This window comes from Corvus cornix, chromosome 1 (genome assembly GCF_000738735.6).
Source record: "Corvus cornix cornix isolate S_Up_H32 chromosome 1, ASM73873v5, whole genome shotgun sequence".
Lineage (NCBI taxonomy): Eukaryota > Metazoa > Chordata > Aves > Passeriformes > Corvidae > Corvus > Corvus cornix.
In genome coordinates this window covers 4413385-4428563 of record NC_046332.1, presented here as the reverse complement: position 1 = coordinate 4428563, position 15179 = coordinate 4413385, and the positions used below count along the sequence as shown (strand labels likewise).

At 44.8% G+C, this 15179-nt stretch overlaps 2 protein-coding genes across 7 annotated transcripts in view; one reads left to right on the top strand and one right to left on the bottom strand.

Moving 5' to 3' along the window:
• MPZL1 (myelin protein zero like 1) overlaps window positions 1–2850 on the top strand; it is a 33485-nt gene extending 30635 nt beyond the window's left edge. For all 6 annotated transcript variants that reach the window (XM_039555963.1, XM_039555933.1, XM_039555953.1 and 3 more), the window contains one exon: window positions 1211–2850. In XM_039555963.1, the coding sequence (XP_039411897.1) occupies window positions 1211–1235 (25 nt within the window). In that variant the 3' untranslated portion in view covers window positions 1236–2850. The remainder of the gene's footprint in view (window positions 1–1210) is intronic.
• Window positions 2851–7826: 4976 nt separating this feature from the next.
• Window positions 7827–15000, bottom strand: MPC2 (mitochondrial pyruvate carrier 2). Its single transcript, XM_020584665.2, has 5 exons — window positions 14808–15000; window positions 11378–11418; window positions 9790–9874; window positions 8565–8676; window positions 7827–8069 (listed from the first exon to the last, which is right to left on the bottom strand). Exons 1-5 carry the CDS (start codon window positions 14911–14913, stop codon window positions 8036–8038), a joined length of 378 nt encoding a protein of 125 aa, XP_020440254.2. The 5' UTR covers window positions 14914–15000; the 3' UTR covers window positions 7827–8035.
• Between the last annotated feature and the right edge of the window lie 179 nt (window positions 15001–15179).

The window sequence follows — 15179 nt, the reverse complement described above, 5'->3', positions numbered from 1 at the left end:
TTTGGAAAATAGATGGAAAAATTTCTGTGTCAGGTCTATACAAATATTTTCTAATTTGTCAGGATTCCAGAAGTACTGGCAAGAAGGGGGTAGGAGTGCCAGTGAAGGCTACTTCTTCCTGGGACATACGGGAAACCAGAATAGTTAAATGGATGAGAGGTTTTGAAGGAAAAACTGCTGAAAAAGCCACAACCAAACTAAAAGCTCTCTCTTTTTAATTCCCCCCCACTCACTGCCAGATAGGACAGTCCCTTTCCCTCCTGCATGGGGTGTGTGGTCCCTCTGTTGAGGTCGCATGGTAGGTGGTGGCAGCCCTGTGCCCTGTGCTTGTCTCAGCTGGGGGCTTCAGTGTGGGAGCTGCAGCTCTCTTGCCATCGAGCTCCCACCTGCCTTGCTGCACCTCTGCTCTGTGGAGGCTGCAGTCCTGTCCTCAGCCTGTCTCCAGTAGCTGCAGCTGGCTTTCCCTGGGCTGTGTTTTAGAGGATGTGGGGTTTTAGGAAGTGTTTACACGGTCAGCTGAAAGACAGGGCTGTAATGTCCTCCCCTGCACCCCAGCAAATGTCACAAAGATGTGTGAGGCCGTGCCTGCCCAGGGTGTCTGTGAGCTGCTGCTGCCTGGGCTGGCTCGTAAGTCAGGTAAGAATTCTGTATTGCTGCACCATTTTAGCACTTCCTGGCTCACTGCTGTGTAAGTCTTGGCCCCATCACTGGTTTGGGCAGTGACTCGAGTCACAGGGTGGCTGCAGCTTTATCCTCTCCCTCATCACCTAAGTGGTACAGCCGTGCTGGGATTTACAGGACCTGAGTAGCAGTTTGGGAAGTACACTCTGCTGTTGACTGGTAAACCTCTAGTACAGTTCCTCTTGAACAATATTAAATCTGGCATGCATCTGACTAAGCCATGTGTCTTTGCACGTAAGAATTGCTGCTTTTCAGAGCAAAGGATCCCAGATTTTGCTTTCTGTGAGGAGCGGGCAGTCCTGGAGAGAGGCAAGGGTGCTGTTTGGCATGCTCCTGAGAGGAGAAAGGTGGCAGACTAGAGCTCATGTGCAGCTGAGGGTTCATTCCACCTGCTTCCAAGTGCCATTCGCAGTCATAAAAGCTCTGTGGTCTTGCTTTAGCTCTCATCTTGCTGCAGCCCCCGTGGAAGTGAGGGGCAGTGGGGCCTGTTCTGAAAAAGCCTGACTGTGCCTGTTCATTGTGTCCCCAGGGCCCAGTCATTTACGCGCAGTTAGATCACTCCGGGGGACAGCACAGCGACAAGATCAACAAGTCAGAGTCTGTGGTCTACGCCGACATTCGGAAGAACTGAGATCCTCAGCTATCCAAAGGACATCACACATTCAGACTGGAATTGCTTGAGCAAGATTTGACCCAGAGAACTCACATGTGGCCTTTGATGCCTAGGCTAGGACCAATGCATGTGCATACAGAGGGAGAGATATATATGTATTGTGTGTAAATAGTCTATTTAATCGTACAGAAGTGAGACCAATGTTGCATGTTGAAATGCGGTAAGAATTTTGCTTATAAATTGCCAATATTCTTTTTTTTTTAAATCTTGTGTGACGAGAGAGAAAGTGAAAACTCGCATCACAATTTTAAAATATTTTTATCTTGATTAATAATGGAGAAACTGGAAGATGCCTGAAGAGTCTAGATTGATCTGGAGATGCTTTTTTCTTTGCTTATATTTCTTTTGTTGAAGTGACTATAAAGAAGACATCTTCTTTATATTCAGAGTTCTTTATGTATACAGGGTATTTATCTTTCCTTGGTCAGATTCTCAGTACAGGCTGCCTTCTCATGTAAACTAGACCCTCTCACTTGGTCTTGTAAGCCAAATTGTGACTCCTAGCTATCAGAAATGTATGTCTTAGCAGTGTGAGTGAAGGAAATCTTTAGGCCTACCTGACCTGTGTAATGTGGGTCACAGAACTGTTTACTTCTCGGTGAGCCCAGCTATTCAAGCTTAGTCCTTTAAGGTGCAGGGATAGTGTTGATCTAATGAATTTTGTGAAATGGTAGTTTACCTGTGAAAACAAAGGAGATAGTGAGTTAAAGGCATAGGAGGCTGTAGCTGTAGGTGGTTACCTCAGACTCTGTTGAACCTTTCAATGAAATGTTTCTTCCTCAAAGCTCTGTCATTTCATGTAAGCGTTAAAAAGGGCTCCAAGGGATCTGGAAGCGGTAATACTCCCATACCTCTCTCCCATGGCTCCATTATACCACTGTCACCTCCTTGGAGGTGCTTTATCTGTTCTTGAAAGCCTGTAGTGGAGGCTGAATGACTTCTGGAGGAAATCTAGGGCTCTTTGGTTTTTTTGATGTGTGGTTATTTTGTGTAACCTATATTTGCACAGAAGATGTGGATGGGCAGTTTATTTCCTTCATCTCTGCAAGTCTACTGCTTGAATACGATTTCCCAGCCTCTTGTTTCTAGGTTAAACTCCTCCTAGATTGTTAAGGTTCTCTGCTGATGAGGATTTCTTTCACTGACCCACTGTATCCTGAAATCTGGTGCTCAAAACTAGAAGTGGCCTTCCAGCAGAGATCTTCTCAGAGTGGCATATAGAAGAAGGATTTCTGTTTTGTACATCCTAATGTGGGGGTTTTGTTTTGGGTTGCGTTTTTTGGGCAGCAAATAATTTTCAGCTTGGTCTGTTGGAACCCCTTTTCTCTGACTCTTACCCATTTCCTAGTTCAGTCTGTTTCACAGAATCAGTCACAGAATGGTTGAGGTTGGAAAGCACCTCTGGAGATCATCTCACCTTCCTCGAGCAGCATCAGCCAGAGCACGCTGCCCAGCACTGTGCCCAGTTTTGAGGATCTCCACAGGTGGGAACTCTGCAGCATCTCTGGGCAACCTGTTCCAAACAAACTCAAGCCCACATGTCACTGTAACACCAAGCACATGAAAAATAGTTACAGGCCCATGGCAGACCCTTTCACAACCACATTAGATAATCCTTCAGTTATGACAGTGCAATTTTAATAGCTATTTTGTGTCCAGGGTTTTTTTTTTTCCCAACAAAGTTAGGTATGGCAACACTATATTCTTTGATCAGGATTACATTGATTGGTTTCCTGACAACACCTACATCCCTTTATTAGAAATAAACAGCTTTGTTTTGTATACATGCACTGGGTAGATTTTAGGACATTGTCCTCAGAGCCAGATCCAGCTTCTTAAAACTGAGGCTCAGAAGGAAACCATGGATTAATTTATTCTGCCATATGTCAGTTGCTAATCCTGCAATATCTGAATTTGTGTAATTCTTCTTCCAGGACTTGGCTGGTATCAAAAAGGAGGACACATTTCAGTTTTAAAGGAAGTTTTAAAGGCATCACTTTTCAGGTATTTGCCAAGTCTCACAGGGAACTGAGACGTTGAGCTGTGGCTAGCTAACAGCTCTGTAAATATTTTAGCATTTAATTTTTTGGCAATAACACATACAAGATGAAAAATGGACAAATTTCTTCTTCACAGGAGACCTCTTCTGCTTCATGAATTAAGCAGGGTTTTTAGCAAGACTCCACGTGAAGGGCTATGGTACTTGTACCCAGTGCTGGAAGCTGATGGAGTGGGATCTACTCACCCCAGACACACTCAGGGGTAGTTTGTCCACTCAAGCTTCCATCTGTTGATAAAATCCACTGTCTTGGTTGCTGCAGTGCTCATGTTGGTGACTGTAGCCAGGAAATTCTTTGCTCAGAGGATGATGAGGCCCTGGCACAGGTTGCCCAGAGAAGCTGTGGGTACCCCATCCCTGGAAATGTGCAGGGTCAGGTTGGATGGGGCTCTGAGTAACCTGGTCTGGTGGAAGGTGTCCCTACCCATGGCAGGGGGGTTGGAACTGGATGATCTTTAAGGTCCCTCCCAGCCCAATCCAGTCTGTGATTCTGTGATTCTATAGGATCTTCTCAAGTGCTGAATTCTGCTGCTGGCATAGGGCTACCCTGGGTGTACAGACAGACTGGGGAATGCGAGGCTGCACAGCAGTGCCATGGAAAGGGCCCTGGGGGTCCTGGTTGATGGCGAATTGGATATGAGTCAGCAGTGCCCTGGCAGCCAGGAAGGACATCCCTGTCCTGGGGGCACCAGGCCCAGCATTGCCAGCTGGGCAAGGGAGGGATTGTCCCACTCTGCTCTGGGCTGGGGCAGCCTCATCTCCAGTCCTGGGGGCAGTTTTGGGTGTCACAATGTAAAAAAGACGTGAAGCTATTAGAGAGTGTCCAAAGGAGGCCACGAGGATGGTGAAGGGTCTGGAGGGGAAGCCTTATGGCAAATGGCTGAGGTCACTTGGTCTGTTCAGAGGTCTGGAGAAGAGGAGGCTGAGAGGAGACCCCACTCTTGTCTTCAACATCCTCATGAGGGGAAGCAGAGGGGCAGGTACCGATCTCTTCACTCAGTTACCAGTGACAGGACCCAAGGGAATGACGTGAAGATGAGTCAGGGGAGGTTTAGGTTGGATATCAGGAAAATGTTTTTCACCTGGAGGGTGACTGGGCACTGAACAGGCTCCCCAGGGAAGGGGTCACAGCAGCAACCTGACAGAGTTCAAGAAGTGTTTGGACAATGCTCTCAGGCACATGGTGTGACTCTTGGGGTGTCCTGCCTAGGGCCAGGAGTTGGATTTGATGAGCCTGAGGGGTGCCTTTCAACCCAGTGTATATTATGATTAAGATTATGAGGAATCCTGCTGCTGCTGCTTTCCTTATCTATCAGGCTATTACTTCCCAACATTTACACTTAATAAAACACTAATGCTTTGGATGTGGTTGATAGAGAAACTTGATTTTGATCTGCCTGTGTTCATCCCTGCACGTCCCCATCTTTCCCCCCAACATTTTTGAGTAAGAGGGAGAATTGGGATGAATATAGTGATCAGAAACTTGCTGCTATGAGAAGACGGGACTGGCCTTGCCTCTGAAGTCTGCTATTAATGTTTGCTTCTTTTCCTGCTGGAATGTACTGGAAAATCTGAGCACAATTCTGATGTGGTGCTAACTTTAGGAAGCACACGAATCTGGTGCTAACTTTAGGACTGATGTGGTGCTAACTTTAGGAGACACACTGATCTGGCTGGTATTAACTGACTTGAGGAAACATCTCCTTGCATGGCTTTTGTCTAGCTACAGGTGTGTTCATATGGCCTAGACTCCAGGAGGAGGCTCCCTGCAAGGCTTCTTGGGTCCTCTTTATGAAAGCAGAATGAACTTGGAAGTATTTTTAAAAAACACTAAACATCTTTTTAGAAAGAAACAAAAGTCTTCCCCCAGAAATGGCAAAAATCTGTCTGAATCCCTCTCCAGTGCCAAGGCTGTTTAATTTTTTTTTTTTTTGTCATGGGAAAGTGAGCAATGTAATTATTAAGTAACATATTCATGCTGAAGTCAGAAGAACTTCAGGCATTGTGAGACAACACTTGTGAACTTTCTGTTCCTCAGGTTATCTGAAATTGTTTAATGATATGAAAATCTGTGCTGATGAAAGGGACTGATGCTGAGTTGGCTTACTTAGTAAAGTCTCAGGAGACAGAGGACTTCTCTTCCTTGATAGGTAGTGCAAGCAGAGATTAGACAAGTCATCATATCCTGATGTTCTGGTGACCAGAAGTTTATCTCTGTTTGCTCTGCTGCTGTTCTCTTAATTCTCTGATGCTGTTCCTTGCAGGCGGAAAAGAACAGCTTGGACTTTGAGGAATGCGAAGGGTGTTGTCCTTGTCCTGTTGTAGCACTGCTGCCAGCTCTTTTTAGGATTGTCTATTTTCAAACCAAGTGCTGCGTGCCAGGCTTGCAGCAGCCCAGAGGAGGAAGGAGTAGGCAGCTCTCTTGAGGCAGTAGCCAGTGCCTAAAACAGTCAGGGGGATCATTCCTCCTGGATAGTGGACCTGGGAAGGCCTGTGTTACGGAAAAAACTTTTAATAAATTCTTTTATTCATCATGCAAGCAAAACTGGGACCAGTCTGAAATCTTCCTTATTTTTGATTACCATAAATGAATTTCAAGAAGATTACAAGTAAGGTATTAATCTAAGTAAATTGGTAGCTGTACTCAGTCCATCAAGTTTCCACGGCCCTTTTGACTTCAGCAGTTGTTCTGTGAGGAAGATGCTCACCATGTTCACAAAGTAGCATTAAGAGCCATTACAGGGGGGGCAGGTATGTCCCTGTAACTCATTGCCTAGTGTGTCATTAATAACTGGAGACCTGTAGGGTTTTGTTTGCTCTCAAAGCTTTAGTGTATTTCATTTTGTGACTAGAAGAGCTGTAATTGGGTTTTTAAACTTTTTAAACCTGTGAGAACTGTCTGGGTAACCATCTGTCTTGTAACTGCAGTAAAGGTGTATATGCAACTTAAAAGCTGCATCGGCTTAGAGTGGATTCACTGAGGTCAGGTATGGACTATTTGATTTGTGACCAGAACACCTTCACTCTGTATTGGAATCCTGTCTTGGAATTCTACATTATTACTGTATCTGCCAAGGACCTCAAATACAAAATGCTCTTATTATATCATAGGTGATGGAAATACTTCCTCTATAAAACCACCAAAAGAGAAGAGAAGGTGGGTAAGACATCTGGGCTGTGGCCACACCTCTGCAGTGTAACATTTTTATATGGGAGACTACAAAATCATATTAACAATCCTCAGCAGTTATTCTCCTCTTTAGGCTTCTCTTTCCCTTCTCTTCACTGCCCTAAAGCTAATAAGCCCTTTCATTTACAGGTATTTTTGCACTCTAAAATGTAAGTTCAAATGCCTTTGGAGATCAGTGTGCTGTGCAATGTTTTCTGTCTCCCTGCAATGCCAACTGTTCTTACGTGGTAAATGTAATTGAAAACATCGACTGGGTACTTTTCTTTTATAAACCTCTGTCCTGGAGGTGTGCAAGACAACAAACACCTGTAAGACAGGTGTATAATCTGTGTGAGGGAGCTAGATATGCATTGCATGGCCTGATTACATGAAGAGCCAATGTACCTACTGTTAGTGTTTTTGCTTTTACAGACTCATCTGGAAACAATTATCTTGGATATTTTTTCTTGAATGGACTTTAATGTTTTCTATTGTAATCTTGTGAATATTTTAATACACTTTTTTTTTTCCCATTACTGGTTTGCTGGATGAGTCTTACCTGGTTGGGGGCTGGGAAGGGAGGGGGACTGGAATATACCACCTCTCTCCCTGGCAGTATTCTTCAGTCACTGTGTCCACTCAGTGACCAACACAGCTGGAGAAGTCGCCATTTGAGACCCTGTGTTACTGCTTCAGCCAGAAGGACCAAGGAATGCAGGGGGAAGTGTGGCAGGACACAGAACGGACTTCATGGTGGGACAGCCTTTGAAAACAGGTAGCTGACAGACTCATCAGAATCTGCCTTGTCTGTTAACTTTTTCTGAATCTGGTGCCTCAACATCCCCATCTTCTGCCTGGAGTCGTGGAGGGTGACAGAAGCTACACCGCCAGTGGCACATTTGTTTGCTGTCCTTTTGTTCAGGACAGTGGTGGCTGGGAAACAAATGAAGACACACGTAGCTGAAGCTGGAATGGATATCCTTACGCTGCCAGGGAAGGAAGAGCATCAGGAAATGAAATGCAAATGCTACTGCTGGTTACTGAAATATGGCAACCCCCCACCAAGGTGGTTTATCCTGACTGTGACAGGAAAGATCACTTCAGTCTGAGGGTCTGGCTGTCACCAGTACTGTGTCACTCCCAGCACTGTTCAGCGGAGTCAGGTAAGGTGAGGCTCAGCAAATTTTAAAGGCAAAATCCAGCCAGTTTCTTTAAGGAGACAATACAAGACAAACAATTCCACCTTCATTTTAAAAGGTTAACCTTTATTTAAATGTGTGGAGATACTTTGTTATTTGTACTTAGAAAACATTTGCTCTCTAAACATTTAAATTTCCTCTTTTATTTTCTCAGAGGAAAAAAAAACATTAAAATTAGTGAAGCTAGGTCCCATGGGGATGGGTTTGTGCGTTGCTAGATTTGACCTGTGTTAAGCATCTCTTTACTGCAGCTGCTATTGCTGTTGTGCTTTTAGCTCCTGTTTATACCTATAGAAATAAAAAAGAAAGAGCACAGGCTAAGAATAGAATAGGACACAAGTTACAATAACAGTGTTTTCATAGCAGTTTGCTCAGCAAAACAGGTTTAAAATTACAATGGACATGAGGGTGGAAACTCAGGATAGGATAGCTTAATTCGTGTAGGAAGTTCCAAAGTAGCCAAGTTTGCCACATTCCTGGCCAGTACTGAACCCAGAAAACTCCCAAAGTTTCCTTCAAGAAACAATTTTTAAGAAATGCTGCTCTGCTTAAGAATCCTTTGATCCAGCTGGAGCTGACACAATTCAATGCTGCTCTAGCTGGACTGAAAATATTTACAGCTTCACTCCAACTTAGCTGTAAAACTAACAATGTAGCAAAAATGTTCTGTAATGTTTAATGAATCATTCAGTTCCTCTTGCCTGTTGCACTGACAGAGGCTGGCAGCATTTATAAATTCCAGGTTAATGCTTAGTTGTAGTGTGTACCCTTTGTAACACATACCTCCATATTCGGTAGAGCTGGGAGCCACCAGCACAGCCAACAAAGAAGTTCACAGCAAACAGACTCCAGTTTTTAGGAATAATAACTAGAGAGTACCGGGACCAAATAAGGCCTGTTGAATAAAATGTCAAGTTTAAAGATATTTCAAATTAAATATTCAGATGCTTCTCTAAGTTTGGAGGCAGATTCAGTTGAAGATTCACAGTTGAAGTGAATAAATTTTACAACTTCATGTTAGACAACTGCTTTGCTTGTAACTACCTTTTTCTCAGTGAAAAGTGCCAGTGGGACACCTACAGGTATGTACTGCGTTTTTCTAAAATAGCTACAGTAAGGTCAATAATAGTCTGAATATTAAACAAAGATCCTTTGTAGTCTACAGCAGCCTAGACCTTAATTCTCCAGCTCAGTTCCAGGGTAGTGGTATTTTGCTGTATATCCAGCTTGCTGCACTACATTGGAGGTTGTGCAAAACCTGTGCAAAATGCACAGGACTGTGTCAGATATCAAAATCAAGTTTGGAGAACCCTTTCAGACAGGGAAAGCATTGGAAAAAGCTGCTCAGGAAAGTGGTGCTGCACCATGCCTGGAGATGTTCATAAGAAGTGTAGTTGTATCACTTAGAGACATGTTTTAGTGGTGGACTTGGAAGTGCTGGGTTAATGGTTGGACTCAATGATCTTAAAAGTCCTTTCCAATCTAAATGGTTCTAGGATTACAGGATATTGTTTCTGCCACTGTGAGAATTCTTGGCAGGCAACAGTGTAGTAGTCCATGTGCCACTGCTTCCAATTTCTTGTAACACTTTAAAATTCTTTCCAGTTACATTAGTGTCATTACCCTGCCGTTGTTAAACCCCTTAAAGTCTGTTCTAAAAAAGTCACCATATCCTGGACTGATTTCAAAATTACTTGATCTGAAGCAAAAGAGGTCACTTACTGCAATGAGTGGTATCGTGGTAACTTAAGGGATGACACTCATGTTCTAACTCGTAGCAACTTGCACTGAACAATTCCAAACTAAGATACACATGTGGAAAACTGTTATATGATTATAGAACTTTTACTGATTTAATAACAAGTAGACGTCTGTCCTAGAATTATCATCCAACAGCAATAGTGACAGCTAGCATGTTAAAATTAAGGCTTTCTGTAGAAGTGGATTAGTACTGATGGAGGATTCTGAGATGGTGCTGTGTAAAACCATGGAGTAAGTGTGGCTTTACCTGTGGCCATCAGTACTGCAGACTGTGCTGTGCTGAGCTTTTCTGCTGGTCTGGCCATGTCAGCCAGTCCAGCACACACCAAACCCTGTAAAGAGAAATTCAGTGAGCACTGGGACTCCTTTACAAGGGGAAGCTGCTTCACAGCTCAGTGCTTATCCTACTGCATTATGCAGGAGATGGGATGCATTATATGAGCAATTAGGCTCTGGGAGACACCATCTGCTTCCAGTCCCTTGTGGCAGGAAAAATAATGCAGTTATGGCAGCTACAACTGGGTGGCAATAAAATCCCAGGCATTAGCAGTTTTGTATTAATTCCAGAACACGTTTAATTTAAACAAAGCTGCTTAAGAAAGCAGCTGAAAAAAACCCCACTCTGGTTTTCATGTGTAGCAAGTAGAGGCTTATCTAAATAAGGGCCTTCTTCCCACATGTCAGGCTAAGATACTGCTGGTAAGGATGACCCCATATAATCTTCACTCAGCTTCATCTGAGGGGGTAAAAGTGGGGTTTTTAAATATAATTTCAGTAATAGCAGAAAACTTGCAGGTGAATTGAGGAATAGCTTGGCTGATCTACTTGGCAATAGTAGCAAACACTCTTCTTGGTTTGTTTGTTGTGTTATTGCCCTCTGCTGGAAATACAGTTTCATGTTCCTGTTACACCAGTTCACAAAAAAAGCCTCAAACTCCCTGACTGCCACCCAGGATTCCTCTGGCACAGAAGAGCTGCCTTGTCCTCAGGCTCGGGAGGGTGTTTCCAGGGAGAACCTCTGAGGAAGGAGAAGGTTAACCATAGTTCCTGCAGCTCCAGCCCAGACAACTGACAGAAGAAACCAAGCTGCAGTTTAGAGCACAGTGTGTTGCCTGTGGCCTATGAAACGCTGGGGTTCACAGTGGCAAAGTTACAAAGCAGCTGGCAATGGCAAGAGCAGGTTACATCCTTGCTCGTTATCAAACAGGGAGATCCAACCCTCGTGGGTTTAGAGATCACTTGTGTTATCTGTACCAATGCAACACTTCGGAGGAGCACAGTGAATTAGGAGGAGGCATTTGCATCACCTGGGCACAAACAGAGCCCAGGGCTGTAGCCAAGTGGGAAGCAGAACCTCACAGGAGGCAGAGCACCACTGACAGCCACAATGGCAGCTGCCTTTGTCTTTCATATCAAGATTAGCTTGCACTCTGACATGCTTTAGCCTGCCTTCAAGCTATGAGGGTTAGGAATTGGCTTCTTTAAGATATTTCTCAAATTCCTCAATCTCAGAAGAAATATGTGCTTTAAGAGTTTTGCATCATGCCAGCTCATACCTTGAGCAACAGCTGGTGTTTCACAAGAGAAAGCCTTGGTGAAACTCAGTGAAAAGCACAATTTTTCCACAAAGCATTTTCTCCATGTTGTATCCCCTGCATGTTGTGCTATCTGTTATTAAGGCTAATTTTGTTCCTCCCCTTATATTAAAAATTAGAGTCTTGGTATTAATCTTTCTTCAGGCTCAGGTATCTGCTGGGAAACTCTTGCTTGCTCAATGCATTGCTCAGATTGCCTTGGGCTTGATACCCAGACACCAGATGGCATCTTGTACTTACCCATTTCATAATTGGTGCCCAGAAAAACACTGTTTTGGGACCTGAGGGAGGAGGGGAGAAAATAAGTTAGATTATTCAGGAAGATGTGGCTGTTTTAATACCCACAGTAAGCTTAAGTTGGTTTATTTTGCGGTTTTTTTCAATAATGAATTGTGTCTATTAGCAGTTTCTACTGCTGTACAAGCTCTAGCACCTAATATTCATAATTCATCAACCTTCAGTTGTGTAATCACTCCACACATTTCTGCAACAGCTGGGTAGGATTTTGTATGTTCATGTTTAAGCAACTGGGGACACCAGAGCAGGCAAAATGCATTTATCATTAAAAGAGTTAGGAAAAGGCCTAGGAATAGGAGGGAAGACACCCCAAAAATCCACCAGTAGGAAAAGGAGGATAATGGGGGAAGAGGATGAAATCTCCAGAAGGAAGGGAGAAAAATCCAGTGGAATGGGACCTGGGGAAAAACAACTCTCTTACAAATACATGTAACTTTCAGTGGTGCTAAAATAGCAACTGGTTGGTTAAAACAAAGCCAGGTAAAACCACACCTACAACCATGCCAAAAATCATTAATCTGGGACTTCTGCTCCAAGTCTTAAACGGAAGACCACGATCCAAAGTACCAAACTCCCTGGGAGACAGTCAGGACACTTCCAATTTTATCAAAAAACATTAATGTTTAGGTCACTGCTCAGCATTCTGATAACATGCAAGATGAAGCCAAGTTTTCACTGTTACATAGGAGTAACCACCAGGACTTTGGTTGCTGGCTTTTTATGAGAGCTATTTCTTCACTAACAATTCAGTCTTAAAAAGACCTGGCACTAAATACTTGTACTTCCAGTTTTAACTACCCTCAAGTTTAAAACTACGACTTGGGAAACAAAAACTGGCTTGGCAGCCTTGCATAAAGCGCTATTTAACCCATCCTGCTTGTAATCAAGTTTCAAACTGCATTTAATAACTACAAGCACATTACTTTTTGTCTAATATTGTTGAATATTAGATAACAGCAGCTTAATATTCATCCTTTAAAGATGCAGACTTCAGCTGCTGTTCTCTTAGGCACTTTCTTGGTATGTCAGTATCAGGCTGCAAATACAGCTAGTTACAAATAAATCAGTCTTACAGAGTAGATTTAATTACTAACATTTATCTTATTCTAAAACACAAATTCAGATTTGGAGTACTAGAGGATGTGGGGTGAGTATAAATTATTAAACTGACATTCCCTAAACAGCTAGTAGAGTTTTCAAGAAGACTGACATTAGTTTTTATTAATAATAGAAAACTCAACCGTTTCAAACTGCTGACTGCAGAACTAAGAAACAATTGGAGACAGGGAAGGTACCAAGCCAAGTCTGTAATTAGGTAAGACTGTCAAACACCTCTCCTGGAGGCACTCCAGCAAGCACCCAGCCAGGGCGAGCTCTTCCCAGCTCCTGATATCCAGAATTTTTCAAGGATGAATTTGACAGCAGCACATGAGAGCAGGGGGACACCAGAGGCTAATCTGGATATCACAAGTGTGATCAATTTATAGAATTTATGACTTCTATTAAATATAAGTAGTCTTTGTGCTGAAAACTTGAGTTTAGGCAGGCAAAGTGAACCAGAGAGGCCAAAGGGGAGGGAGCACAAGCTCAGCCCACACTTTCCCATGGCAGCCTGGAGAGTTGGTGTGCCAGGCCCTCCACTGTCCTCCAGCAATGCCAGCCAAAGAAACAGTTCTTAGCAGGCATCAATTATTTTGCTGGAAGCTTTCTTTATGCCAGAAAAGAAAGCACGCTCCTCATGCCTCACAAGTGATTTCTAATTTCATGGCAATGACACATTCCTGAATTAGACTAGAGATTTAGATGTCACTGGAGATAAAAGAGAGCCTTTCATTTGTAACCCACTTTTTTTTTCTGCAGTCAGAGTGATGTCTGTTGCATAACTTTCTCACAGACACACCTTCAAGACTTTCAAGCTAAAATAGAAGTTGCAGGGGTTCGGTTTCTATACTTGCTTGTGCTGTGGCTTTTCTCCCACCATCAGTATGGATTATGACAGATAGATATGTGTGTGTATATATATATATAATATATATATACACAGAATTCCTAAAAATGGATTTATTAATTACAACATTATGGCGATGACCAAAAGTGGCCCACGGGCAGTTTTGTGAAGTGAAAAGCACTGCAAAAGAACCTCCAAAACCTCATCCAATTACTACTACAGCTCTGGTGAAGAAGGAACAGAGATGTTCCCAGTACTTGCTGTGCCTTGTATCCAATAAAAGCATCTGGAAGCTGCCACATTTCACACCAGTGGAATGTGTCTCTCAGTGTTGGACATATTGTCTCTTTATATATAAAAACAATACATTAATGTTAAATATATTGGTCTAGTGAATTCAGTACAAATCAAACATTTTGAGAACTGCAGTTTTCACTCTGTGATTTCTTTAGAGCAACAATTTTCCTTCCAAGACAGGGCCATTGTAAGAGGACAGTGCAACTGACTGCAAACCAAAGTCCATTTTCACAGTGCATATTCTGGGTAGGTGAAGAGTCAAGGATGCCTGTGACACTGACACAAAACAGTGGGGACAGAGCCTATGGAATGCCAGGATTTTATCGGGCACTCGTTTTAACAACCGACGCCATTTGTTTACATGACAAACACCACGTAAATGGCACCGAAGGAGATCATTTTACAAGAGGTTTCTCCCTAATAACACAGACCCCCACGTTTGCTCACGGAAAGGTAAACTGTAGGTCCGGTGAGGGGAGCTCATTCCAGGGAAATTCTCTACCCACAGGATCCCTCCAGCGAATTCACCAAGGGCACGAGCTGCCTTTGGTAGAATCGTGGGATTCAGTACAAGAGAAATAAAGCCAAAGGCTGCCTGACTTGGCCAGCGCACATTTCAAGATCAGAAACCCTGGCAGCGCCCTCCGCCATCCCTGGAAGTGTCCAAGGCCAGGCTGGATGGGGATCTGAGTAACCTGGTCTGGTGGAAGGCGCCCCTGCCCGTGGGAGGGGTCGGAACAGGATAATCTTTAATATCCCTTCCAACCCGAACCATTCCATCATTCTATGATTTTTCCACCACATGCTCTTGAAAGAAGCGGCTGCCGAGGCCTCCAGGCCCCTTTAGACCCGTCACATCTCCTGGGCCGGGCTCTGGCAGACCACCCTATCCCTGGATCCCCCCCGCGGTACCGTGACAGCGACACCAGCGCATCCATCCCGGCTGGAACCACCCGCGCCGTGCCTGATCATCTTATTCTCCCTTCACAAAAACAGTAAGTTCCCCGTTAAGGAGCAGGATTCCGCTCCGGGGCCGCTTTCCCGTGACAGAACCACCCTAACCGCGTTACTGCGGCCCCGATCCCCCCGCGGGCCCAACCGGGGGCCAAGGTGACCCCCGCCCGTTACCCGCTGGGTGGTTGTAGAAAGGCCGGAACCGCGGCGGCAGCATGAGCTCGATGCGGTCGAGCATGCGGTGGTAGGAGGCGCGGAGCCCCGCGATGGAGGCCGCCATGGCGAGGGATGGGGCGAGCGGGGGTCGAGCGGGACCGAGGGGGGCCGCGCTCCGTCCGTCCGTCCGTCCGTCCTCCGCCCAGGCCCCGCCCCCCGGCCGGGCCGCGCGCTGATTGGTGACTGCCGCAGGGGGCGGGGCGAAGGGAGCCCTGCGCGCGGCGCTATTGGCTGCGCGCGCTGGCCCCGCCCCCTGAGGAGAGCTGGCGAGCCCGCCGCCCTCGGGAAGGGCACGGGCGCCCGGCTCAGAGATGGCCGCCGCCGCTTCGC

Coding starts and splice junctions, on each gene's coding strand:
- MPC2 (XM_020584665.2), bottom strand. CDS start 14,913: ATGGCGGCCTCCATCGCGGGGCTCCGCGCCTCCTACCACCGCATGCTC. Junction 11,419..14,807: donor TTTCTACAACCACCCAGCGG/GTAACGGGCGGG, acceptor CTCCTCCCTCAG/GTCCCAAAACAGTGTTTTTC. Junction 8,070..8,564: donor CAGCTCTACCGAATATGGAG/GTATGTGTTACA, acceptor TTATTTCTATAG/GTATAAACAGGAGCTAAAAG.